The sequence below is a fragment of the Idiotropiscis lumnitzeri genome, chromosome 16 (assembly GCF_059441095.1).
Source record: "Idiotropiscis lumnitzeri isolate Australia: NSW breed Sydney's pygmy pipehorse chromosome 16, RoL_Ilum_1.0, whole genome shotgun sequence".
Classification (NCBI taxonomy): Eukaryota; Metazoa; Chordata; class Actinopteri; order Syngnathiformes; family Syngnathidae; genus Idiotropiscis; species Idiotropiscis lumnitzeri.
This window is the reverse complement of record NC_142406.1, coordinates 16,689,376-16,717,353: the sequence shown is the minus strand read 5'-3', so window position 1 is coordinate 16,717,353 and position 27,978 is coordinate 16,689,376. Positions and strand designations below refer to the sequence as shown.

The 27,978-nt window shown below is 47.1% G+C and overlaps 2 protein-coding genes across 4 annotated transcripts in view; one reads left to right on the top strand and one right to left on the bottom strand.

Moving 5' to 3' along the window:
* Positions 1-323: 323 nt before the first annotated feature.
* Positions 324-27,645, bottom strand: pkhd1l1.1 (PKHD1 like 1, tandem duplicate 1). Its single transcript, XM_088319007.1, has 74 exons — positions 27,588-27,645; positions 27,460-27,509; positions 27,133-27,210; positions 26,907-27,051; positions 26,631-26,739; positions 26,495-26,552; positions 26,319-26,412; positions 25,953-26,006; positions 25,791-25,864; positions 25,588-25,630; positions 25,280-25,350; positions 25,095-25,205; positions 24,573-24,677; positions 23,336-23,601; positions 23,157-23,248; positions 22,900-23,059; positions 22,687-22,822; positions 22,444-22,587; positions 22,192-22,346; positions 22,005-22,115; positions 21,770-21,913; positions 21,567-21,691; positions 21,329-21,492; positions 21,064-21,236; positions 20,813-20,945; positions 20,267-20,544; positions 19,930-20,035; positions 19,659-19,766; positions 19,427-19,591; positions 19,220-19,341; positions 18,982-19,114; positions 18,353-18,545; positions 17,940-18,082; positions 17,437-17,541; positions 17,007-17,198; positions 16,490-16,663; positions 16,084-16,289; positions 15,039-16,011; positions 14,706-14,954; positions 14,484-14,633; positions 14,064-14,238; positions 13,679-13,835; positions 13,218-13,374; positions 12,834-13,043; positions 12,597-12,726; positions 12,249-12,490; positions 12,033-12,169; positions 10,771-11,800; positions 10,503-10,694; positions 10,130-10,281; positions 9,888-10,041; positions 9,614-9,776; positions 9,456-9,544; positions 9,148-9,311; positions 8,816-9,064; positions 8,602-8,731; positions 8,178-8,351; positions 7,851-7,954; positions 7,645-7,765; positions 7,450-7,571; positions 7,061-7,151; positions 6,841-6,989; positions 6,635-6,757; positions 6,447-6,558; positions 5,749-5,865; positions 5,500-5,665; positions 4,795-5,027; positions 4,101-4,265; positions 2,593-2,750; positions 2,338-2,473; positions 1,604-1,945; positions 1,297-1,448; positions 1,067-1,213; positions 324-830 (listed from the first exon to the last, which is right to left on the bottom strand). The coding sequence occupies exons 2-74, from the start codon at positions 27,506-27,508 to the stop codon at positions 444-446; spliced, it is 12,621 nt and encodes a 4,206-aa protein (XP_088175133.1). The 5' UTR covers position 27,509; positions 27,588-27,645; the 3' UTR covers positions 324-443.
* nudcd1 (NudC domain containing 1) overlaps positions 2,403-27,978 on the top strand; it is a 39,280-nt gene continuing 13,704 nt past the window's right edge. The window contains exons 1-4 of one of the 3 annotated variants that reach the window (XM_088318998.1): positions 2,403-2,542; positions 4,071-4,304; positions 9,916-10,063; positions 17,016-17,223. The gene's annotated coding sequence lies outside the window, so the exon portion shown is untranslated. Of the gene's footprint in view, positions 2,543-3,306; positions 3,423-4,070; positions 4,305-9,915; positions 10,064-16,158; positions 16,361-17,015; positions 17,224-27,978 lie in introns of those variants that run through there. The other 2 variants (XM_088318997.1, XM_088318999.1) reach the window with 2 other exon arrangements.

Below are 27,978 nucleotides of genomic sequence, written 5' to 3'. Positions count from 1 at the left end.
TTTTTGGTGGGGATTTTAGTGGTGTCAATTTGGATTTTTTTTTTTGCCCATGAAATGTTTTGAATTTTGAATGGGAACGATGTGAACTTATGTTGCATGTCCCGATGGGAACGAATGGAGACATTTTGGTTGAAAGTTCAGAGTTTGCGTAAAAATGTGAATTTTTTTTGGAATGAGGAAAATAACCGCCTGAATTTTTGGAATATGTTGCAAATGGAAAGATGTGAAGCAGATGAACTGCGTCTGAAAATAACGGCAAGGAGAACAATCGTAATAGCATGCTTTCAGCATTTATGCACAAACAAGGAAGAAGAAAAGCACAATTTGAGTACAGTATCCAAACCAAATTGTTTTGATTATTCTCATGAAATATTCACAAAGAAAATGGATGGCTGGATGAACGTGGCACACTTTTGTCCCAGGCGGCGACCGGAGAGCGCCCCCTAGCAAAAGGGCACATCGTCGGTGCAGCAGGCGAAGGTGTAGATGACGCTCACCAGGCACAAACTGCCGGGCACGACGGCGCCACCTGTGGCGAACACGCTGTCGTCGGGCGTGGCGCCCTGCGTGACGTTGCCGAAGGGCGTCGGGGCGAGCGTGGGAATCTCCCGCACGCTGAATTCCTGCGAGCGGACGCTCCAGTCGTTCAAGGTGAACACCACGGTGAGGTTGTCGCCGCTGTTGACCACCGCCAGGTCGCTGAAGTTGGCCCAGCAGGAGCGGAACAAGATGGTGGCGTTGCCTTGCAGACCGTCCACGCTGGCGCCGGTGGAGTCCTTCAGGCTGGCCGTCACCGTCATGGTGGTCACGCCCACCGACACGCAGTCGCCCTGGAGGTCAAAATTGTTCGTGGGTGAGTCGCAAAGTGCAAGTGTGGAATGCAGTCTCCCTCTAGTGGCATGTGAAAGAATTGCTGCTTAAATGCTCAGCTGGCCTTTTCCATGACGACTTGGTTCAGGTTTTTGATTGGCAAACGGTGCGAGTCTCTAGCAATCGTCTTCAAAGGTTTTCTGGATTTTCATTTTTTTCTTTTTTGAAGTGAGAATGCTTTTGCGGATCTGCTCACCTGCGGGTCGACGGCCATGAGGCTTGGCTGCTGCGTCAGCGGCCCCACGTAGTGACCCGCGACGGGCTCCTGCACCAGCAGCAGCTTCTCCACGCTGGACACGTGGCTCACCTTCGGCTCCTCTCTCGTCGCCTCCTCGGAGGCCTCCTGCACCACCAAACCAAAATAGGAATTCCCCCTCGTGGTTTTCTTTTTTTTTTTTGTCACACAAGCAGTGATTCCGGTCTTACTTCGTTCCAGCGAGGGTCCGAAGATGGAGGCGGTGGCGCAATCACTCCCACCGACGAGACGTTGAAGCCGATGGATTGACTGAGTTTGCCTGAAACGGCTGCCTGACCCAAGTTGTCGGCGATATTTTGTAATAGTTTGAAGTCCTCCTCGTCTGTGGAGGACAAAAGCAGGAATGTTCAGGCGTCATGGTCAACCGATTGGTGAGAGAGAACCCGGGGGGGGAAAAAAAAACATGAGGTTCAAACCCAGAACCTCAAGACTACGAGGCAGACATACTCGCCCAGGCCACCATGATCCAAATCTCACCGTCGGTGCTGTTGGAGACCTGCTGAATTGGCGGCTTCTTGATCTCCACCTCCACCGTCAGGCCCGTGGACCTCTTCCGCCGCCTGGAGTCCTCCCGGATGATCTTGGTGACCCGGATCATGTTGGATGGGACCTTGAAGAAGACGGCCAGGTTGCGGACCAGGTTGTCGGCAAAGAACTGGTCCTCAGTCATGGTGGGCAGGTTGAAGGAGATGAAGAGCTTGGGCGCCATGCGGATCTCCACGGGCTCCGATCCTCTCAGGACGACCTTCAGCATCTTGGAGTCGGGATCGAAGAAGTTGGAGCCCAGCGTGGAACCGTTGAGCTCCGGGACGTATTGACCTGCAGCCAAAACATGGACATACTCGACAACTTATTCATGTGACGAGAGCGAGAGACCAAGTCTGCTAGCTTAATGCTGGTATAGAATGAGAACCACCATAGAAAGGCTAACAAAATTAGCATCAATATTGCACAAGCAACAATTTATATAACAACACAAACACAAACACAAACACAAAGAAACAATAATATAACAAAAGACACATATTCTTTATCCTCTGCGAAAACAACTACTATAGCCACTTAGTCGTATGTATTATCCTGCCCCCTGGTGGCCACCAAAAGCACCAACAAAATTGCTATTGGACTATCATGAGTTCAGCTGTTCAAGTAGACGTTTCCAAGAAGGATTTGCGGTTTCTAAAATATTTGCACACTTTGATGTTTACTACCGTCGTAGGTGGGCTCCTTGAGGATGAAGTCGGTGTTGTCGTCGTTCCACTCGGCGTTGGTGGGCGCCACCAGCTGGTTGCCGACGTACACGTCCAGCTGCTGCGGTTTAGAGTAGAAGACGGACACCAGCACACTCTGCAGGGAACCAAGCGACAAGCAAAGCCATCAACAAAGATCCACATGCACAATTCAACAACGGCAGCTGTGCGTAGACAGGATGAGTGCTTTTTCTTTTTTTTTTTTAATCCTCTGACCTCGACTTGGTCGGCGTTGAGCATCATCAGGCGCAGCTTCTGAGGACTGCTGCTTGTGAAGAAAATGTCCACGGCGCGTCCAGTGGCCACGATGCTGTGGAAGAGGGACACCCTCTTCTGACACGTGTAACCTGAACACCAGCCGTGGTCCTGGGGGCCTGGACACACTCACACACCAAACATACGCACGCAAACAATTTGGTGACATGAACAGCTGAACTTTATTCGAGGTTTAGCTCGAGGCATTTTGTGTTGACGATTTCCATTTTAGTTGCGTTTGAATGTGATTGCTTCATTTTGAACATAGCCACGTTCCAGTTTGTATCTCACTGACTGTAACTGAGTAACTTTACTAAGTAGCTGTAATTGTAATCAAATAACTGTCCGTAACTGAAACAGTAACAAAGTAACTGTGTCAAGATAACTAAATTACTAACTAAAGCAATGTGAAAGTAAGTGGGTAAAAAACGAATTCTAACTTAATTATCAAAGTTCGAATTGGATTGGTTGATTCTGATTCTTCAGGGCGTGCACACTTGTGGAACTACATTATATAATTTTTCTTTTCACGTGCTGTTAGACAGGTTCTAAGTATTAATGGTCGTTATTTTAATCTTGGGCTGTTTCAAAATGAAAACGAGCGTTAGGTCGCAGAAATGTAGCGCGCGCGCGCTTGAGAGGCGCAATGCATTCTGGGTGATCGGCCGTCACAAGTGAGCTTTCTCAATTATTACGCCTCCGTCGTCGGATATGAATAAAATTAGATTTAATTCATTTGATTTCTGTCCACTGTCCAGTTCTGCGGCGATTGTGCGCGTCGTCGAACCAAAGTGAGTACGTTAAGTCGTTTTATTTCGTGTTTATTTGCCGTTTGTGTGACTTGGAGCCGATTATATTGACAGCTCACAAGTAAGTGTCTTAAACACAACTTCTGGGTGTTGATGTGCTCTTTTTACTATGTCAAGATTTGTAGAGAAGGTAACTTTACGACTATTGAAATGTTTCAGACTTATTCGGCGTTTCGAGTGTGCCGTAGGTTTGACAATCTGCACTTGACCGGCGCCGCCATTTTGCGACGTCCGCGGTTACCTTGAAAAAGTAACGTACTTTACTCTTTACTTAAGAGTACAAGATAACGTTACTTTAGTCAGGGCTGCTCACTGCGTCTAAGAATGTTGTCCTTAAAATATGGGACTGCGAGTCAATTCTTTACCTAGTCTGCATGTGCACCCCGTAAATGTATTTTTTTGGGTCTTTTGAAATATTTTTTAATATTTCTGGTCGCTGACAAATTCCAGTTGTTTGATGTATGCCAGAAAATTCGGATGAAGGGTGTCCCCCTCTATTTTATTGCTCAACTATTAATTTTGTTCTGCTCACATTAGCTGTTGAACTGTTTTATCTTGATGTCATTTTTCTGTTTCACCAGAAAAAGCTGCCATTTGAACAGGGGTGTGTAAACTTTTCATATCTTGCAGGATTCACATGGAGGTCACGGTCGCTCGTACCGTTGATGAGGTCGACGTAGTCTTCGGTCAGCACCGCCACCGGGCTGAGACGTCGGGTCTCTGTGTCGGAGTCCAGACTTTCGATGACGAGCATCCTGTAGTTGAGTGCGGAACATTCGTACGCTTGCCAGGCGCTCACGTACGTGCAGTTGGATCGGATCACGCCTAATGGCAAGAAGAAGATTGGCTCAGGAAGGCACGCAGGTTAGTCCACTCCTTGACAAATATCATTTGATTTGACTTGATTCATTACTTTTCTTTCTTTCTTATTTGCTCATTTACTTCACTATTCTGATATGTCATTGCCACCTAAATCAGCACTTCATTCATTGAAGCGTTCAAAATAATTTCACACATTTAATTGGATTTTCTAGTTTAATTCACTAAATTGATTTTATTCAATTTACAAGTGTATAATATAATTTGTTAATTTACAATTTAATGTTACTGGAGTACTTGGATTTGATTCACGAGCTGAAGGAATTTACACATAATTAAATATTCTAATTGGGTTTACAATTTGAGATGATTCCATGTACAAATTGGATTTATAACTCATTTCGCTCAAACCCCCGACCCGCATTTACTTGAATTGATTAAATTAATTGAATATATTAACTAAATTTCAATCATGCAATTTAAAAACGTAATCCCCTTTTGTAATTTAGTTTCCAATTTGGCCAGGACCTTTTACCTTTATTGGGGGCGATCTGCTCCACGGGGATGCGCGAGCCGTTGGTGTGGGTCAGCATGGCCTTGGGGATGCGGTAGTCGCCCAGCCCTCTCCTGCGGTCGCCGTCCCACTCGAATTCGGACTGGGGCACCACGCTGCCCGCCGCTGACAGCAGTGACCCGTCCAGGTCGCGCAGCAAAGTCTTCTTCTTGCCGTCGCAGTCCATGTCCACGCAGTCGGCCGGGTTCGCTTTACTGACGCACACACGTCACAACGGAAGGTTTCAAATAAAGGGAAAAGGTGAAAACGAAACGAATAAAGCCCCAAAAATAAGAAGATCATAGACAGACACTGACTTTGTGTTTATTGAAACCAATTGACACATTTGAAGAGTATATCATACATATGACCAATATCAAAACATATTTCTTTCAATAGTTATATATATTTTTTCATATAAATATAAAAAGTGTAATCACACATGTATAAAATATAAGAAAATAAACAAAAAATGTTAGAAGCAAGTAGACGCAAGACAACACAAAATCAAAATAAAGAAAATATAACTACTAAAATAAATCCAAATGAGACTAAAATAAATTGAAATAGAGAAAAAATATAAAAACTTGAATAAAAGACACCAAATACTTTGACAAGTAACAAAGAAGACTCCAGAAATTACTCCCAGCCACCATGTTGACACATTTTTTATTTTTTATTTTTTACCTGACGTCGGGTCTGTGTATGAAGACGCGCGCATCTCTGGTGCTGTTGACGATGGCCAAGTTCCAAACGTGCACGGGGTGTTGCAGGTCCTCGTTGAAAGGATTGCTCATGAACATCACGTTGGTCTGGCCTGAGCATGCGCTGCCGAAGCCCACGAACGTGGAATCTGGATGGGGGGGACCCGGGGGAGGTGACAGATTTGCGAGACGTGTGAAGTGGCGGCCATTTTTTTTTTAAATTTCAACTCACCAGCCACTTCCAGCAGGCCCTTGATGGCGTTGTAGTTGATGATGCCGGGGAAGGGCTTCACCGGAGCGTTATTGTGGGCCGACGCAAAAGTCGGCCAGCAGATTCCTGATCTGCCGCCTGGACGCAAGTGCAACAAGGAGAGTTGACCTAATTATTTGTTTTGCATAAAATTTAATTCGTTACTTTAATTGTTCATATAATCAATTTTAATTAATATAATTTTTTTTTACACAAATGTATGTGACAATGTTTTGGATTTAAAAAAAAAACTTTTATAAATGAATTTATTCAAATGTAATTTACATATTTATTTTGATTTACATATTTCGACAGATTGCATTTTTGTCAATTGAATCATTTCATGTAGTAATTCAATTAAATTCACACATTTAATTTACACATTTAATGTTCTTCTCAAATTTAGTTATTGTATTGAATTAAATGAAAACATTTAATTTCGAAACATTTTAACAACCATCGTGTCTTTTAATTTGTTTTAATATTCAAATTCGTTTCATTTATACATTACAATTTGCAAATCAAACTTTTAATTGACCATTGTAATTGACCAATTTACAAATTTAATCTGGCTCATGATTTTTTTTTGTAATAAATTCAATGACATTTTTAAAATATGTAATTCACGAATTGAATCCGCAAATAAAATTCCAAATGAAATTGCAAGCATAATTTGTTACCGTTGACGGGCCTGGGTGCTCGATGGAAGTTGCTACTGATTGTGTTGAAGTCGTTGACGTCCAGTGTGTGGGAGCAGTTCAAGTGCGGGCTTCCGCCAACAATCACAGCGTTCTGGGGAATAAAAGCATGGCAAGCGTATTTTGTAGTTAAAAAGGGAAAGAAAAGCCAGGCAATCCTGACGTCTTACCTCCACGCGGATCTTCTTATCAGCATACTGGTGGGACACAGACGGCGGTCCGAAGATCATTGGCATGATGCCCATGCCGTTGTCCACCAAAGTCACGTTGGACACTGTGATGCTCATGACGGTCTGGGAGGGATTAAGGAGCACCATGATGTTATAAATCACCCGGAAATCAAATCAAAATCAACATTTACAACGACAGTTCCGACCTGGAAGTAGATTCCGTAATCAAAGTTCCTCCAGACGAAGAAGTCGCGGATGAGCGAGCACACAGGTAGCCCGTCGCGGTTCATGACGACGCCGTAGAGGCCGCCGTGAGCCTCGTTGTGAGACCACACCTCGTTCCCATTGGAAGCACCTGAACGAGATGTCGCCTCTTGCGTGTTTGTGTGTGGAAAAAAAAATATTGAAAAACAAAAACGGCCTTACCCAGACACGGCTCGCCATCAATGCGGAAGGCGACTCGCTCATAGCCTGCCGCGATGTTGTGCTGCATCACCACGTCTGCCCCCTCATTCACCTGAAGAAGCAGCAAAAGGTTTGAAGACTCGCTTTTTCCTTATCCATCTATCAACCGAACCGCTTCTCCTCACAAAGGTCGCCGGCATGATGCCAGAGCCGTCTTCGGACATAAGCGGGCTCTCGCCTCAACTCGTTGCCACCTAATCGCTGGGTGGCTTTTTCTTTGGATTTTTTTTAAAACAAATACCACCACTAACCTCTTAACTGAATCCATACAGTTAATAAAGGTTTTAAAAATCAATTCACTTTCATGGGAAAAATAAACATTTAAAAGTGATTTGACATTTTGGACCGACCTTGAAGGCGGCGCTCCAGTCATAGTTGAATTCCTCCCTTCTGTTCTGGTATGATCCGGGCCATAAAGTCATGGTGACCAGGTTCCTCCTCAGTGTGATCCTGTCGCCCCACACTCTGATACCTGGACAACCAACATGACAGACCTCTAGTCTTCGTTTTGTCCAAAGTAAAGATAAAATGAAGTGCGTGTTTACCGTCGCCCACAGTGTGGTGGATGACGTTGTCCTCAACAGCCAAGTCGTCCGTTCCGAACACGCCGATGGCTGGCGAGAAGCCGTTGTGGAAGGAGCAGCCCTGAATAGACGAGTCGTTGGCCTGGAAGCCAACAGAATCCCCTTAAATATCCTCAGCTGCTGTACCTAATCAAATGACAATTGAGCGGGCAAAAATTTGGACGTACCCGTCCCAGGCCGACAAAGGCCACCGAATATCGCGGGTCGTACTCGTCGGTCCAGCCTTCCTGACCGGATTGGAAGAACTCGACGTTCCGGAGTTGAGCCTTTCCTAGAAGAACAGTTAGACAATCAGAGTCAAAGTTTTGGGACACATCTTTCACAAAATCAATTAATGAACCACGTCAGAGTCTTCTTCAAGACATTTCTTTGAAGAATCACAAACTTAAAAAATGGAAGGCTAACATAAAACAACCCCGTCAATCTTGACACACTTTCGTGTCTTCTTACTACCTTTAGGCCACGCACTGGAACTTATTTTTTTCCCGTCTTACCTCTGAAGTCGATACCCTCCGAGGAGAAGGCGCCAACCAATAAACGGGCGCCAAATGATTCGGCCATCATGTCGGCGTATTCGTCGCCGATGATCTTGATATTTCTGGTCAGCAGGCCGACGTCTGCCGCCATCTTGTAGGACTGGGACGTTCCCTCAATGGAGTGAGTCTCACCTGGAACGGGAGATGGAGGCAAAACCCAAATCTGAGCGCAGACATTCAGCGCTAATTAACATAATTGAGACAACCACAAAGACCCTTAGGACACCAGACACAGATTAAAGGTCAATCGTCTTCCACAAGCAACAGTTGCCTCCATTCAATTTTGGTGGATCACATAAAAAGTCTCTTTTATCAACGTCTGTCCCCTTTTAAGGCAGATCGTCTTTTTCAAGTTATTAAAGAGTTTCGACATTCAACTGACCGATGTGAGTGTGGCTCAGAGCACGGTTCAAAGTGAGGACGCGGCCGTCAGCGGACACGACAGCGATCTCTCGCTTCTCCGTCTCCCAGACGCTGTAGCTGGTGGTGGAAATGACCAGCTGGTCGCCAGCCTGTACAAAAATGCATTCGTATAGAACTGTGAGAACTTGAAGACCAACCAACTGAAAATGAACTTTAAAAAAAACGAGATAGACCTTCCAGTCGACAGGCTCCACCAGAGTGAGTGTGCTGGACCCGGCGTCCGCCGTGGTTGCGAGCTTGGTGTGATACACGCTGTGCTGTTGTCCGTAAAGCTCCAGGGTACCGAACACACCCAGGACCTTGGATCCCTGATTGGGCCCGTTTGGCAGAGGCCAGTCAGGGGTGCTGTGGTTCCCTCTCAGTCTGATGTGCAGATCTCCAGTGAAGGGTTCATCCTCCCAGCCCGCCAACAGCCTGCCGCCCTGGCACACAAGCACACACCGCGAATATCAACTCTCAGTGCCCTCTTGACGGTCGTAAGAGAGACTGCAGCTTTGACCGCTACCTGAATAAAGATGTAGACGGCGTTGATGACGACGGTGTGGTTCTGCGGCACGGCCCGCGGCTGACGACTGGATGAGCTGTTGGACGGTTGTGGGACCTCCAGGACTCCCATGATTATCAGTTTGTGGAGGGGAGGCGGGTTGCTGTCCAAGACCACCCACATCCCTGCGGACGAACCAGTGACTTTGGATTGCCAACCGCAGATGTAACTGAATGTTGACATTGGCTTGTCCCATCAAGGCTCACCAGTGCAAGTCTCTTGCAGAAATTTTAGAATTTGCAAATATTTCAACGCAAATGAAACATTACCTGGTGGGATGAGCACATCAGCGCCTTCTGTGGGCACACTGAAGCCATTTTCACCCGAGTCCTCCCAAAACGACGTGTTGGACCAGAGACTGGAAAGCGCACACATGCGTTGAAATCATGACCATCACGTCGCTCGGGAGTGTTAAATGTTCTCATACATGAAGTTGTCAGGCCGATGGGTGGGAAGCGGGGCGATGGTGGCGGGCGGCGGTGGGATGCAGTTGTTGAAGAAGCAACGGTAGACCTTGAAGTCCACTGCTACGTCCACTGAGGAACGATCCACACTGCTGCGACGCTTGCGCTGGCTCGTCTTCCCTGACACTGAACGAACAAATGCAATGGTGATTTAAGTGCCGTATGCGCGTAACGATTTAATGTCATATTCCTCACTTATGATCCCAAAAAAAAAAAAAAAAAGAAAGCAGGCCTCACCCATATAAAAGAGGTCGTTGTTTTCAAGGTACCAGTCGCCGTTGTGGTTGGCATCAAAGCTGAGCGGCATCGATGAGGCGTTTCTCTCATCCAGGATTCGGACCATGTTTGGATTTTGGCTGAAGTTGTGGTGGATGATCACAAATTGATTCGACTGCAAGACGGCGTGAATGCCGGTGAGTCAACGCACAACACAACATCATTGTCGTCGTGCCAGACGTTTTGGTGGTGAAGCGAAGTACCTCAAAGCCGTAGAAAGTTGCACTGTAGCTGATATTTGTGAGTTGCTCAGCCTCATCGAAGTGCATTTTGTACGTGAGGCCTGAAGGCAGCAGACCCATCCAGCCAAACTTGTGGCTCAATCTCTTCTTTAAGTACGGGATCACAGTGTTGCCTTGAAAAAAATGTCAAACATGACTTTTAGACATCTTTACGATGTTGGATACATGTTTCAAATGATCCAGGTGTCTTTTTGTAAATTTTAATCTCAGACATTTCAGTATGTTAACATTACAGGTAGGCTTCTCGTGCATTTTTATTATTCATAACACATTTGACCAAACGTACAAAAGTTCAACTATAAACTGACATCTGTTATGAAGTGTGATGTAGTACCATGGGAGTTGGTGACTACGAGATCCTTGGACTCCAGAGAAGACGGCGTGGGATTGTTGAGCCCTACTCGATGGAAATCGACCGTTTGGTCGCACACAGCTCCGGGAAACACCAAGCTGAACTCGGAGTTCTCGGAGCAGTGTGCTGGGTCAAGCAGGCCGCTCATCGGAATGACTTTATGGTTGATATTCCCTGAAGAACAATGAGTTCAACGAACCGTCACAAACTACATTTGAAAGTAAAAGGCCCTGGGTTACGATGAGAATACCTGTGAGGGAGCCGTCCATGTCCACCAAAAGCACCTCATGCTCCCACCTGAAGGCGACCTTGTTGGGTGAGTTCACAAATTGGAGCCCACGTAAGCGGACAGCCCAACCACCGCAGCGATCCACGCATGTCCCGTCGATTGAAGTAACCCCGAGAGCGGCGCAAGAATCACGGTCAAAGTTCAAGAATTTGGTGCCGGCAACACTCATACCGTCAGCGAACGGTGCGATGACGCCTCGTTCTGTGCAATAGTCAACGCCTAATCCCAGCTCGTCCAGGTGGCCAACGATGGTAGAGTTTAACACGCCGGCCCCACCATCCTCCCCAAAGCTCGTCACTGCCCACGGAAGGATGAGTTTGCCCTCGAGCCCGGCTTTCTCATTGTTAACCGCAAGGAAATCCACAAACTGCACAGCGCCCACGTTGACCCACTCAGCTCCTTTTTCGCAATTCCAGGTGGTAAGGCTCCGGAACATGGCCGGTTTGGGCAGAGTGGAACCGCAATCGCCGTCCTTCATGGGGAAAAAGTCTTGGAAGATCCAGAGGCCGAACCAACCTTGAGAGTGCACAGTGTTGTTGCGGAATTCCCCAAGGGGAACCTTCTTCTGGCAGACGTTCGGGTCGTAGGATGGGCCGTCAGGGTGCTCGTGCATGCGGTACCAGAAGCCAAAGTGGGTGCCCCCTGCTGCGACGTTGTGTCGGATTACGTTGTTGGGATTGGTGACCCAGTAGGCGGCGGGCGTGATGTCGTCATTCAACAGGCTGCTGCTCTGCCTGACAAACACAGCCAGGTTGTACTGCAGGATGTTCTCCGTTTCGATGCCGTCTTCAATGAAGAAGGCGCCGCCCATGATGTTGAAGATGACGTTGTGCTCCACGAGGAGCCGGTGGGTGTTGTGGATGGTCACGGCCCTGTTGAACGTCTTGTGGATGGAACAACCGCGGACATACGATTTGTATTCGAGGTTTCCCATCAGATGCCAGTGGATTGGGTAGCGACCCAGCCTGAAGGCCTGTCCGGCATGGTAGATCTGCGTCAAAGAACCAAACCATGTCAAATGGTGAAGGTTGGCAAACACATTGCAACAGGTTCCTTCAGGTCAGAAGAAAGTTAAGTGACGATGGAATATTTAAGAGGCGTTTGTTGTTTTTCTGACACTTACTGTGTCACTAAAAGCGATTGCTAGAAATGTCAGACTTGCATGATATAGCGAGGCTGCGATAGGTGAAGCGCTATCGACCAGAAGTGAGTGAAGCCACTACCTCAACGTAGGTCAACCTGCCAACGGCTAGACCCTCGCTCGGTCGGGGGGCGTGGAACATGATGCCAACGCCGAACTCATCGCTGCCTGCCTCCTCCCCAAATTTTCCTTGGAAGCACGTTTGGGTGCTGAACTCTCCTGCATGCAGTCATCCGGTTGATGATAAATTTTTCTCATTCGACGCCACTCGCACTCTGCCGCCAGAGCAAAACAGTACCTGTGTTGAAACCAGCTGGGCAGGCCTCGATCTTCTCCTGCCAGTCTATGTTTTGGGAGCCTCGCACCACCACATTCCTGGTCAGCAGACCCACCTCTGCCCGGGCCTCGAAGGCTGTACCATCGGGCAGGGTGACGGATATCCCAAGGTGGGAGTACTTGAGGGGTTCGGTCAGAGTGATTTTCTTTCCATTGGCTGACACGCTCGCAATGATCTTGACTTCGTTCTCTCGCTGACTGTGCCTGGAAGAAGACAGGAAGTCAAATGTTGTTGCACACGGTGAATTTCAAGCATAGCAATGACAATAAACAGCCTGAAGCAGAAGAAGTAATGAGAGCCGACACCCACCTGTGGCCGGTAGAGGCAATGACAATCTCATCTCCCACTGTCCACGTCACCGCCTTCATCAGGGTCAGCGTGGAGGAGTTTTTGTCTGCTGTCTGGGCCAGGTGGGTCCAGACAACGGGAACATGTTTCCCTTTAGGAACAGAAGGAAAAATGACAGTACTACAATTGGACCAGAAACTCAAAATGACACCCAAAAGGGACAGAAGTGGTTGGCCGTCCACCTTTTTGTTTCCCTACCGTGCAGGTCCAGGATGCCCTCTCTGATGGCCAAGGTCTTGGCGCCGTACACGGGAAGTTCTGGCGAGCGTGGGTGTCCATGCAGTGTAATGATGGCTTTGTGCTGGAACGGCGCCTCCTCCAGGCCCACCTGCAGCCGCCCCCCGTCAGTGATGAGGATGTTTTCTGCCTGCAGCTCAATGTCGGCCTCGTCGAACACCAGAGTACCACCTGAACCCAAAGAAGTGGCTACTTAGTCCTAACAAGGCATTCTTGTCCATGATTGTCCAAATCTTCCTCGACTTCTATTAGAATTAATAATTGACTTTCAACACCCCTGGGGACAACCATAAAAACAAGTTTGAGATCACTAAACGTGTGGATGAATTACTTTGTTTTTGTCACCTTGAATTAGAAGCATTTTGAGCACAGGGGTGCTGGTGTCCAACAGGATGGTCTGTCCTTTGGTGACAATGGCCAACGAGCCGGTCTCCGGCGGAGGCAGCCCACCCCACGTGTATTTAGATGACCACACATCAATGTAGAAGTAATGGGCGTTGTCCTAAAGCAAAAGTCAGATATTGATGTTGATGATGTGTTCCAGAACCAACTGTGACAGGTAATGAATAGACGCTTTCAGATTAATGTATATCTCTATATATATATATATATATATATATATAATCTCTAATCTCGTTGCACACTTGAGTACAATGACAATAAAGGGATTTCTATTCTATTTCTAATGCTGATCAAAAGATAGGCTTACTTCCAATTTTGACATACCAGGTACACTGAAAGTTTTTTGCAAAATGGAGTTATCCCATTCTTGATGTCGTTGGCTCAAATGAGAATATAACAAGTACCATCTTGGCGATGCCTTGCCCTCTGATGCTGACTCGCACTGTGGTCTCCTGAGACTGACGCTGGGCGCCGGTGACACACACAACGTGCGTGTCGTTGGTTGACTGGACATCGCACACGGACCCCGCGATGGTCACATTGACCTCATTTAAGTCGTTGCTGTGAGACAGGAAGTCATCAGTCAATGAAAACACAAGAGCAATTGAAGTATTGCATCATAATGCAGTTTATGGCAAATAAACGTACAAAAGCTGCATCTAGAATTCAGCTTGTACAAATGAAATGGCACGTTATGTCATTGAAAATGAGCACTTCATTAATCCGGGTGTGTCCTGCCATTGTGTTCAGCGTGTGGTCCATAAATAGGGACCGTTCCCATGGCTGCACCTGAAACCTGAGCCGCTGATGGTGAGCGTGGTGCCTCCGGCGGTGCCTCCTCGCCTCGGCGACACCTCCATGATCACAGGCGTGAGACTGGTCTTGTACGTGAAGCCTCCCGACACGTTGACAGAATCCAGCATGTTCATGACAGCCATCGTGCAGCTCGCCTCCGAGTCAGTGCCTGAACAACACAAAAGGATGAGTCGAATGTTTCCTGATCCGGGACGCCGGCATTCCTGCAGTCTGGTCGAATGTTTGCAATGGATTTCACCTCACGTCAAGTGGAAACCCTCAGACAACCAGCATGTTCACATTCTTAACTTGGTGGTTAAATGCATATCAATGGATGCATTACTTACAGCATAAACTGATGGCTGCCTCAAAGTTCTGAGATTTGGGGTTGCTAATGGAAAATCATCTTCATACCATTGTTCAGCGGAGATAGACAGTAGAGGTGCGTGGACGTGGACGCTTCTCGGTGGATAGCGCATTCCTCATCGCAGATCAACACCATGGAGTTGAGCGGGTCAAAGCCAGAACCGTGGATAGTCAGCTCAGCGCCGCCGCCGAAACTACCTAGAGAGCAGACCAAAAAGTCAAGTCAGTGCTCCCCGGCTTGCATCGCTAGTTCCTACGTGGAATGCTTACCCTGATTGGGTTGCACGGTGTCGAGTGTCAGTTCGTAATCAAAGGTGACGTTGGACAGAGCGTAACCTTTGATGTGGTGGTATAGCATGGCCAGGTATTCACCCCCGGGGTTGTCCCCAACTTTGCACTCCACCTGGTTGTCCGTGAGTGTGAGTATGTCGCAAGTCACGTCATTCACCGTGACGGTCACCTGCATTGCGTCTATGCCGAAGCCAGTCCCCGTCAGCGTAATGGCTGAACCGTTACGACCTGTGATTAAAAAAAGTTCACAGCGCCAAAAGTAAGGGAGATTTTAGACAGGAGGATATTCAAGACCAGGGTCAGCACGCTCACCAGCGGCAGGACTGATGGAGCTGAGAATAGGGGTCTGGCCTGCAGAGTAGGTAAAGTTGAGAGGAGGATAGTCCACGTCTAGAACCTGGATGTTGACTATCGCCAGTCCCTCGTCATGAGGAGGTGTCTGGCACCTCAGGCTGCCAGGTGTCACCTCCTCAATCTTGCACGGTTTGTTGTTGATCGTCACACTGGTGTTACCTGCGAGAAAGCCGTTCCCTGTGACCTGAAGCCAGGTGCCCCCCTCTAGGCTGCCCTCACTGGGGCTCAGGGCAGCCTGAGGCTGGCTGGTCAGGGTGACATCCCCGGATGCTAAGCCTTTACTTCTCACGATCACTTGAATGGCGTGCTCGCCTGCAGGCAGAGCTGCAATCGTTGCCATGATGGAGTTTTCACTGACCCAGGTGACTTGAAAATCAATGGCTCCGACGAAAAGTGCTACATCCTCGACGTCAGTGCCAAACCCTGAGCCGGAGATGGTGACGTTAGTGGCATTGCTGATATTGTCAGGAGAAACGGCGGTGACATTTGGAGTGACGGAAGGCGTGTACAGGAAGGAGCAGTTTGAGGAACAGGAACTCTGGATGTTTCGCCAAGAGAAGACGACATCGCCGGCATGTGGCTGGGAGGGGCTGTTGTCACAGACCACCAGGGTGTAGTTCACTGACACCACAGAACACAGTTCTCCAGCAACAGTCCAAAGTCCTTCTGAGAAACCGGAGCCTTGGATGAATAGCCGGGTGTGACCAGTAGAACTGCCTTCAGAAGGCCACACAGAGTCGACAACTGGCAGAACAACAAAGCGGCGATCCAGCTCCTTCGCCACGGCGATGACGGCGCTGCCCAAGTTGTTGACGCTCACGTCTATGCCTAGAGCAATGCCGATTGGTAGACTGCTGTTCACGCTCAGCTGGCAGAAAATTTCAGACTGGGTACTGTTGATGACCTGGCAGGGCTCATCCCCGACCATCACCTGCATGACACAGGTGCATGTCAACCAACCAGATGCTTCATTAGGAAGAGAAACGTGTAAAATGCCACCAACCTCTAGAGCGCACGTCACATTGCCGAAGCCGCCCCCCTGAATGCGGATCACCTGGTGGTAGGAGCCCTGGTTGGGCCATATGGAGTGGACGATCGGTGTAAAGCAGGCGGACCTGCTGAAGGCAAGACTGGCAGATGACTGGCTGGTCTGATTGCAGTCGGGGATGGCAATGCACTCGTGCGTTGACCTGGAGAGGCGACGAGATTCTGCCCACGGGCGACAAAGAACACTCAAGACCTGATGGAAAATCTGAACCGGCTTGTTGACAGTAATTACGGTAAGTCCCTGCATGTGTATTTGAAACAATATCAGTATTTTAATACCATGTATTGACAACTTTATTTTTAATCGACACATTTGGGGAGGGTGTTCATTACGGTCTGAATAAAAGGTCACATTTTCTTACTGCCTGTCACGTGTAAGGCGTCCACCCCCCCGACTTGGACGTTGACGTCGTTGATGCTCGAGAGCCGGGGGTGCACTCTCACAGCCCCCCGTAGCTCCAACTTGTTGTTCTCGTCGACGTACCCGCTGCTGTAGTAATACAGACCGGGAACAGTGAAACGGTAGCTGAAGTAGCCTGCAGGGAGAAAACAAATGGGTCAGCTCTTTCTTTGCTCTGAAATCAAGTACATTTTATTTTTTAGATGCCACTTTGTAAGGCTCGCCACGCTGGAGGTGATGTGATGTCTTTTGTTACAGCACCAAATGGTGCAGAGTTTGCTTCGACTATTTCGGAAGGGTGCGTTGGATTGCGAAATCAGAGTCATAGGTTGTGGGTGTCAAAAACACAAATATAACATAAAACTTAAAAATGGGTGCATTGGTAGGACAAGTGCCTGTCTTAAAAAAAGTTTAAGGAAGTCTGTGTGACATGTCGGATTATTATTATTTTTTTTTTTTTAAGAAAGAGCAATTTGTACCATTCCCAGGCTTGGGCTCTCCACTGGAAAAGAGCGCATCATCATCGTCAATGGTGTCACCGGGGTAGGGAACATGGTGGACACCGATACGGAAAGTACTTAGGAACATTGGTACCGTCCACCTCCACAAAACGTTATCTCCGGCCTCTACGTTGATGGAAAGGGGATTCCAAGAGTAGCCCTGACCGTGAACTGGACAACACAAAGACAATTGTCGGTAAGTCATGAAGATTGTACAGTATTGTTTGCTTTTATGGTTAATATCTCAATTTACACCCCCCCCCACGTCTATACAATCTCATAATTGTAATAGAAATACGTGTTATTTTGTGACATAAGCTGTTGCTTAAGGCACTTTTCTGAAAGTCAATCCAATTGTGTTCGAGCTCCCACTTGACATGTGAACAAAGGGAGAGAAAGACAAACCTACCAGGGTGGACCCCCTGATTGGTAACAAGGTGGGTCTCCTCCTGTGACTGCAGACGGCAGCGCAGCTCGTTCGCAGAGGCCGCCTGCACCTCGCATTCAGAGTCACCTGTCACACGTTACAAAAACGGAGTGACATCATGGGAAACTAGAGCTTGGGCTCTGGAGTTGCATAATGTCAGAGTTGAGGATTGTAACAATTTATTAGTTTTTTTTAAAATGACCAAAATATATTTCTTAAATAGATTTTTGCAGAACATAAACATTATATAGCTTAGACAGTTGTTTTTGTGATAAAATGAAAAAATACAAATAAAGTATATAAATAAATTTGTAACATTTATAATACTGTATATTTGATAAAACAGAATATAATATACATATATTTATAGTATTTCACATTTATTTCCCATTTAATATTTCATAAATAAAAATAAGCCAAATTCAAGCAACAAGTGCGTGACGTGGGTACTCCCAATATACCAACGTGAGTTTCGTATTGCTTACCAAAATAGACGTGGTTGTCTGAGACGTTTTGGCTGAAACCAGATCCCGAAATAGTGAGCTGGGTTCCTCCCATCAGCGAGCCCGTCGCCGGGGCAATGCGGTGGACTTCCAGTACGTATTCGATGCTGGTGTCCGAGCCATTGCTACGGAAACCATGCAAGAATAACCCCAAAAACCGAATCAACCATCTTTGTCCGACTTGAAAGTTAAAATGAAACCCAGGCCTTGACTATATTGCCTTAAAAAAACAAAAACAAATTCCAGCTATATTTGATGATTTTTTTTGTCTTTAATGGCATATGAAATAATCATTGCCTAAGTGCAGGTCAGTTGTACAATATTGAACTTTAGAGTACAATGTATTCAACCTACAGGAAGCGCTTTTTTCAAATTGTGTAACTTTGATGTGGTACCTGGTCTGAGGGTAACCTCGGTTTCCAACCTGGACGTGCACCTCATGCAAGCCGGGTGGCAACACGGGCAGCACGCAGGTGACGTTTGTAGACGTCCACTGCTCAATTTCGCACTCCATCTTGCCCACATAAACTCTGCTGTCATTGGCTGGCCCGCCCAGATTTGAACCCAACACTGTGAGGATGCGACATCCTGACAAAATCAACACGTGCACACGTGAGTTTTTTTCCCACTCAAATAATTTGTCAGCTTTGTTAGGAATCACTAAGATATCGTCTTTGTCATCGGGTGGGATAATGACGCGTTGTGAGGTGCTTAGTGCCGAACAACTCACGCGGAAACATTAAATAATAAAAAAAAAAAAAATTAAAAAAAAACAACAACACTGAAAAGAAAAAGAAGCGTGACAGACGACAAACAATGTGCAACATTCCTAGAAGCCGATTGTTTACCGGCTGCGGTGTGTAATTACTGTCGGCTCCTCCGTGATAATTAACAACAATGGCAGACTGCATGGACACATTCCGCGCCGACTAAACAATTTGAGATTTGAATTGTTCTTCTTGCTCAATCCAACCACCACAACTTGACTTGCATTTTATCGTTCCACCTGAATCTGTGCTCTTACCAAAGACGGAGGTCTTGGCGGGACTCCGGTTGGTGATCTGAGGTGTCAGGGTGAGGTCAAAGTTGAAAGTGTTGCTTGCCTCCTCTCGCATTCCGCCCACGCTCACCGCTACCGTCTGGTAGCCTGCACTCCCCTGAGCCACGCGAGTGGAATGTTACATTTGAGCCACTGAGAACCATGGTGGGCTAACTCCATTTTCACATTGGTGGCATTTTAGTTTTTCAACGTGAAAACTCACCGCTGGCGTTCGACATTTGAGCTCTGAGGGACTCGCATTGACCACCTCGCACACTTCGCCACCGACAGTGACGCTGGTGTCCCAGCTGAAGCCGAAGCCTGTCACCGTCAAAAGAGTTCCACCTGGAAGACGCACACAAAACAGCGGTTAAGCCGACCGCTTTTGCCAACTCGGGCTGAGTGAGCCACATCAGATTTGAGCTTTTACCCGCAGCACTCCCAGATGCGGGGGAGAATGAGGAGACGATGAGCTGATAAGTGAAGTTGAGGACACGACCACCTGCAAAACGAGGACGACCCAGGGAGGGGAAGTTGACCCACACGGGGAAAGTACCCGCGGCGGCGCTTCCCAGTCGGCACACCAGGCGGTCGGCTGCAACAAAAACCCTCTCTGTTAGTCTTGGTTCATTGACTTTTACTTGATTGGTTTCCGTACGCACCTGAAAATTCTTCAACCACACACTGGGCTTCTCCCACCATGACAGAGGCGTTTTCATTGCTGAAGCCAGTGCCCGTGACCGTCAAAAGGGTCCCCAGTCCAATGGATCCTGGTAAGGTTGGATATGTGACATTTAATTTGTATTTAAGTATGAACTGGCACGCGTAGCTATAAATCTCACACTCTCAAGTGCCAGAATCGGAGCCCCCAACATTTGGCTTCAAGAAGGATTTGAATGGCAGTTTCTGCTTATGCAAGGATGGGCAAATCACCTTCAGATGGGCTGATTCCGCTGACTGTTGGGGTCTTTTCCTCCGACCATTCAAAGCCACAGTCTCCGGAACACTTTGAGGGAATGCCGTTGATGTGAACCTCCACCTGTGAGAATGTCAAGGACGTCTCAATGAAAAGGTTCGGGTTTGGTACTCATCCGGGAAGGCTCTTGCATTGGAAGTATGACTACAAAGGAAGGACGTCGCCGCCAACAGCGATTATCCAACAAGTTCAAGTCCATCCGTAGTCACAAAATGTCTATGATGTAAATTGGACTTGCTATACTAGATTTAGCATTATGATGACGGATATGGATCTAAAGTGTCGGAATCATACCTGCGGTTTGGTCTCCCCGACACGGAAGAAGTCTCCCATTAAATTCAAAATCATCTGTCCTCCTTTCTTTTTCTCCTGCGCCCATATAACCACGTCCTTTCCTTCAAGTGAAGAACCGTCGAGCTGCAGCAGAGGCTGGTCTCCCGGCTGTGTCAGCCACTCAACCACCCACTTGGGCCTCCTGCACGTTCCAGCGTATCTGACATCAACCACGCCCATCCCGACGATTGTCTCCAGCGCGTACTTCAGGTCGGCTGCGCTAATGTCCACGGACAAACCTGAGAACAAACACTGGTCAACCAACCTCGATAGACATGCTTCTCCAAAGAACTGGTCCAACCTTCTTGTGATCACCCCTAGAGGACACACACCACACACACAAACGAGGCGTCTCCCCAACAAAAAATAAGAACTGAAGAAGCCTTTTGGAATAATATGTTTTCAACAACAAATGAGAGTCCAGTTGCGGTCATGAAACTTTTGTTGAGTCATCTCAATTAGGACTGGAGTCGGGTTTCAAGACGGCTTCGAGTCCAGCTGGGCTACCTTCAATACGCTGTCCATGCATCTCCACGTCAAAAGTGCCATTCACAGCAGGGGTAGCGCTGTGGCTACGAGTGATGGTGATCCTCGCCGTCCCTTCCTGGAACTCATTCATGTCCTCGCTACTGTTGGACATCTTCAAGTAGACGAAAAGGAAAAGGATTCAACCAAGGTGCAGTTGCTGCTACGGCATTTCTCTAAAAAACAAAGAACCCGAAGGTTTATTGTTTGTGGGAGCTTTGTTGATGAGTTACCTGCAGGAAGCCAACGTCTATGAGGGGGAAGCCTGAGGCGCAGTCCAATGGTGTGGATGTGATCTCATAGAGGATCTGTGACGCATTTGACTTTGTCTCTTTCACCACAGAGATCTCCTGGAAAGCACGACCAGAGCGCTCAAATGGTGGCGGTCTCCTCGTGTGGGGAACAGCTATGGAAAAATCACATCAATAAATCTCGATCATTTTCAGGCAACAAAATCTGGTCATTGTCAAAGCAGTTAAAAACATTTGAGTTGCTTACTTTGTTCGTCGTGGACAGTGCGCTTCTTGCCAATGTGGACAGCATCCACATAGAAATCTTCCCCAGGGTCATATTTGTCCAAGTAAATTTCCTCAACGGTGTAAGCGCTCCCTTCATATTCTGTCTGCAGAGATGTGTGCAGGTCCACACACTTGTAACTCCATCTGCGCAGAAATGATGCGAGTCATCGTCTTTAGTCTACACGAGTACAGATTTACTGGAGGTTCTTTTTACATACGTGTGGCCTTTGGAAAAGGCTATGTTGATCTTTGCAGTCTCTGTCTGGATATTGTCATCAGCATTTTTATATGTAAACTTGACCTGAATTTCATCTTTAAGCATTCCCTTATGTGCAAAGCAAAGCTGGAAGGAAAGGCAACCGTGTGGGATTTATCCAAATAAGCGCCTCCGTTTCATCTGTGCAGACTCGAGCAGTCTTACCATTGGATACTCGTTCAGGATAATTTCTCCGTAGGCATCGCCAGACTCTTTGGTGAAACCTTTTGTGAAAAGTACCTTTGCGTTCTTCAGAGACCACAAGCCGCAGAAAGCGTTCCTTACAGGGGTCCCTTTGTCGTTGTTAAACTGCTCAAGGAATGAATCAGTCAAGGTAAATATGACTAGATGATGATTTCATCATCATCATCATCATCATCATCATCATCATTTCACTGACCATAGAGTTGTCGTTTTCATAGTCCTGGAAGAACATCATATCTCTTCCTTCCTCACCAAGAATCTCAGTGGGACACTCGGCCTTCATCAGGTCCTCCAATACTGACTGTACCTGGTCATGGTCACGCAAAATGCCTGTTAGGTTTGCTGTGGGCAGGAACCAGTTTGCAGTTAATCTCGGAACCAACCTCTAAACCAGTGGCGTTGTAGGGGATGGGTTTTGAAGCAATCCCGCCCCAGAGCAAGGTGAACGTTGCCATGTTGCTCCTGCCTTTGGTCACCTCGGTAATGGTGATGTTGGTCGACAGGTCATGACTCTCATAGTTAAGAGGTTCAAAGTCACCTGAGAGTCAAAAACAAGAAGAGGTTCAACTCAAGTCATGTTGACAGAAGTTCATTACAACTCTTAGAGAAAGACGAGAAGCTCGCCAACTTTGCACCTCTGTCAGAATTGAAGGTGACGGTGAAATGAATTCCATCGACGTCCTCGTCCCTGCTAACTTGGACAGAGTCGGGTTTGATCGACCACAAGCTGTTCAAGGCTCTCTCGACCACAGCTGCTGTGGCACTCGCCGCGATCAAACCTTAAAGGGATTTGAGATCTTTCATTTTAGGGTATTTTGGATGACCAATTAGAATTGAAAATAATCCACAAGAGTGTGACTTGTCAGATTTTGAGTTACCAGTGATGGCGCCTTCATAGCGCAGGTGGAAGTAGATGCTCCCACACCGAAGGTCCGAGCAGCTGCTTTTGACGCTTACTCTCTGCACTTCTTTCACCCTGTCAGCACTGCTGGGCCACGAGTCCAAGGTGAGAATCTGGAAGTTGCCACCAACAGGTGTTGAACTCACAGACATTCACTTGTTGAAGATAAACCGGACGAAGCTTTACCCACCTGTTTCTCGTCAAACACCTCGGACTCCACCAAAATATGCTGGACTTCGTTGAGAGCCTCGTTCGTCAGCGCTTCTGGAAATGGACTCTCTGGCCGGAACATGGCCAAGTTGATCTCGGCAGCGCCGCCATATTCTTGTTGCAGAATTTCAATGTAGTAGCTGCAGGAAGAATGGAATGAAACTGCACCTTTGCAACGCTTATGTGCTAACCCCTAACCCGTGGGAATGTTGTTCTGGAATTAGACTTAGCACTTACCCCCTTCCTTTCTCTAGTGTCATGACGTCAGACTTTTGCGATGGCAGCTTTGTGTGGTCTGAGACGTAGCTCGGCTGATAAGCCACTTTGACCTGAAGGGGTGTTTGTGAGACAAATGTTCAGAGGAGGAAACGAGGTTGGAAAAAACAAAGGTCCTATTCGTGTGTAAATCGTCATGCCTTGTCCTCTGGGCGGCTGGAGTTGCTGAAGTACAATTCGCAGCGATCGTCGCAGTTGAGGTAGATGGTGTAGTTGCCGCTGGCCGCTGGCACAAAAAAGCCCGTGGTTTTCGTGCTGAAGTTGTCCAGTTCCCGCGGGAACTTGTGGGGCATGGAGTCGATCCACTGCTCCCAGTAGCCTTCTTTGGTCTCGTTGTAGCTGCGTATGTCGGCCAGTTGCAAGGGCCTTGTGTTGTTCCACACCTGCATCTTTAAACCCCGGCCGCCTGGGTTGAATGCCATGAGTAAAGAAGTAGATTTTATTTACTGGAAGTGACTCGCAACGTTCTTGATAAAATTAAAATCAAGTAAAAGAAAATATCCAACAATTTGTTTGTCATCATTCGGACAGATGTGAGGCCATCAGCCTTTAACATTTTAGATGCATTTCATTTCATGGCTCGTCAGCTGACTTTGGACCAGCGTTGCAAGATTGCCGCCTGGATAGATTTTTTTTTTTTTTTGTCGCGACTGCAGTTAGTGCCAGTGAGAAACTTAATGGCTGTCACACTGGCCAAAGTTGCATCACAGGTGACACTCTTTGTCAACTTTCTGGAAACAAGATCGGTTCATCACAAATCACACAGCGGAAGGCCCGCTATTACCACCACTGATGAAAACGACAACAACCAACTCTTATCGCAGGCATTCACGCCGAGCCAGGCAAAGTCCATCCTGAGAGCTGCACTGGAACTCGGTGTCAACAAAAGTTCAATTCAGTAAACGCTTTGAGGTTACCTGAGCATCGTTATCGTTCGCTTGAAACCTTTGAACAACCTGAAGTCGGTACGACTAAAGCATCATCACTCTCCGTTCAATCGAGCTTTTATCACTCCTAAGTTCCAGTGCCGTCCTCTGGAAAGACTTTCACTGCTTTGCACGAACGCCTACCCTGCGAGTCTGATCTTGGTTTTTAATCAGTAGTGGTAGCGGCAGTCCTTCTGTTGTGTGCGGCTTGTCAACAACAGGTCTTGTTTGGCTTTGTCTTGATGTCCTAACACCTTCAAGGCGGCGCCTGATGCGTGACTTTCAAAGTCATTTATCATCTTATCTGGTTTTGCAAACAATACAACGGATCAAAGTGTTGACAAGTGATGGCGGGACTCGCTGACGGCTTTAGCGTGTCCTTCAGCATGTTTTAAATTCTTGAGTGGACGGCGACAGGGTGGCTGCGGACATTCGTATCGGAGCGCCTCACCTGGATAGACTGTCATGTTGTTGGCGTGGCTGTCATCCGTCTGCCACCTTTGCGTCACGCATGTGATCTTGTCGTCACACAGGCTCTTGATTTCACACGGCAGCCCTGTGAACATTTTGGGGCCGAGGAAGAAGCCAATTTAAAATGTTGGTGCAAATGGTAGAAATCCAGGATTTGAGCTTTTTTGTCATGATTTGGTACCACTAAATTAAAAATGACACGGGCAATTAGACTTTTTGTGACATATTTGCCTTGTGATTTCCTTTTGACTTTGCAGAGTCAAGTAAAGTGGCAATGAAATGCTTTCTCTAATCTGCGTGAAGAATCTGTGCCATTGCTCAAGTCTTTTCCATTGTTGTCAAGTACAATATGTGCGCATGTTGCTCTGGAGAGGATTATCACGGTTGCCTGCGAGCCCACACACATTGTTTTCACTTTTGTCATCTTATGATTGACACACAATGTCTGCCATGCCATCGTCACGGAAACAAGAAAAGGAGTGTGGCGCGTGTTTGTGATGACCTCCCACGAGGACGCGGGCCGCAAGGTCGGTCTCGTCGAAGAAGTGCCCGTGGATGGTCAGGACGGTTCCGCCCATGACGCTGCCCCCGGAAGGCGTGACGTGCGTCACCTCTGAAGTGCAGACAAACACAACATGCTTTGTTCCCATTCTGATGACTTGGAGTATTTGTTCAAGTTTTACCGACCTGCAAATGTTTGAAACATGGAAAGGTGTCCAGTGGCTGACACCTTGAGGAGGTTCTTCTCGGGTAAACTCCTGCATTTAAGTGTCACTGTGTTACTTTATTTCATTTAAATGCAAACAACTGCACTCTGGTTAGAATGATTTATCAGGCCATTTGGATTGTATTTGGACTTTTGACAGAATTCAATTCATACGCACGTCACATCTTTATTCGACATGTATGTTCTTTATTCAGTTCCTAAATAATGGCAATCATACTTTTGAAAAGCAAGCTCAACGTAATAAAACAATGACCCCCCCCCTCCATACCTGCCGTAATTGGCGTCCAAAATGTAGCTCATGTTGTGATGTCCTATGAGAGGCAGTTTGGGGAAAACGTTTAAAATTTACAAATTGAATATTGCTAATTTAAAAAAAACAAAAAAAAACACCTTTACCTAACCCTAACTTCCATTTTCTAAATCGTAAATGCCAAAAATGTAAAAATATTTACGTCCGCTCCCATCGCTTACCGACGTACGTCCCCGTTGTTTTGCAGCTCATATATCCCCACACAGAGGTCTCTGAATCCAATCTCAGATTATATCTTCAAAGACACAGAATTAAAATACTCGTGGAAATGTCGTGGTGATTGAATACATTTTTATTTGTAATGTTTTGGGTGGAATACTCACAGTTCATCAGAATCCGGTTTGAGCAGCTCACATGGCATCCCTTTCATGTAGGCCCTGCGGGACGGAACATTTTTATTCCTTACTTCAATTTACAAGGCACTGCTAACAAACAGATGCACCGTATTGAAGCAGAGGTCGAAAAAAAAAAATCATGTTCCCATTCATTTTGCATAAAAACTAGCAAGTGTGGGCAAAAAACATGCTCCCCTATGAACTCCAGAAAATGTAAAGTTACCTAAAACAAAAACAAAACAAAACCTTTGACACTTGAATGTGTGTCGTCAAATGAAGAAGCTTTTTTGGATGCTGTTCGGCTTCTTTGGTTTCTTACCATTCAGCCACTCCGGAACATGTGACTGGTCGTACCTGAGAAATCTGACGTTCCTTCCGTTGGAGCTCAGCGCAGTGTTGCTGCCGTAGACGTCTGTGAAAATGCGTCCTCGCACGGTCACCACGGTCCCTGCACGAAATAATTTTCACTTTTTATGCGAGTGAGCGCTTTCAGACGTTTGTATTTTTCTTGGCGAGATTCGAGATGTCACCTGGAAGACCGCTGACAGGACTGAGAGACTGGATAGTCGGTGTTTGGTACCATCTTGTCTGGAGGGCACACGGAGATGTTGGGAAATGCCAGAAAAAGAAGACAAATGTGTTTCTTTGGACTTTCGGGACTCTTACGTAGAAGCTGCAGTGGTAGGACTTGATCCGACCTCTGCATATGTCTCCATCCGGGATGGGAACGCCGTTGATGCTGACCCGGACCGTGTACCGCTGGCTCGGCATGGCTCTGCCAAGAAGATGTACTTGATAAAGTCACACCGTGACCGTCCTTTCGATTGGTATCCGCAAATTCTGGAATTTATTTGCTGACGCTCGCGCATGGGGCGAACATGCCGACAGATTCGAACCACGAGTCGGCACCGACATTGCTTCGATTTTTGTTGCGGTTTCTACCTGGTGTAGCACATGATCTGGTTGCCATGCGTGGAGTCCCTCTCGACGTCGCACGGCACGGACAAAGTGTCGGACACCAGCACCACGCGGTTCCCGAACGTGTCATCTTGGGGATTGAGCTGGAACTGCCCCTCTTGCGCAAAACCTTTTTCAGGACAAAAGAGCAACGGAAAGGCCACGTCAACCGTAAACGACGTATTTGCAAGGTCACACATGCCGGGGGTACCTTCTCCCGTCAGGGTGAGACGCGTGGCTCCCGACGTGCTCCCGACGTGCGGTTGCACGTAATCCAGGTGCTGAGCGTCTGAGTCAAAAAGCATCGCAGTCAGTTGAAGGTCATCCCGTGCGTCTTAAACGTTTCACAAGCTTGTCTGAAAAAAATGTGTCGCATTCCTACGAATATTGTGAAGATGATTTTGGCATTCTCTAACTGTTGTTGTGCCCATTGTTCTCGCGTTGCTTGTGACTCGACTTGCGTGTCTTCACATTGCAAATTTCCGCTGTTGTAGTCACACAAGTGGAAGCATGTTTTTTGTTTTTTGTTTTTACTCACAGCTGCAGCAGCAAAGTGCGAGGAGCAGAGCCGCCGGTCGGACTTTCATCCTTTGCCACAAAACAAAACTGTCAAAAGTCAAATGCAAACATGAGCAAACTGCAATGCTCACAAAGTATTTTTCTCACCTGCTCCCACTCACAAAAATCTCAAATGTGTCTTGAGGTCTTCAAGGAAGGATGTGAGACCCTTTTTTTTTTTGCGTAGTTTGCTGAGATGAGTGGTGGCTCTTTTATGAAGCTGGCCTCACCTGCAAAAGTGGGCCGAGCCTCCAGGTGAGCTCTCACGCCCTGATGCTCGAACCACAACGGACAGGTCTTGAGACAAAAGAGCTGTCAAGTCGTGAGGGGGTGTCAGGTGTCACATTTTCTTCCAAGGAAAGCGTTGGAGACTCGCCACATTCTTGTACAAAGTGTCCGTGAATCGTTGTTGCATTTATTTTGCAGCCCCCCCCACCCAAAAGAAAAAGTTACATTTAGATTTGTCAAATGTTTTTCAGTCATTAATGTCATTGAATTT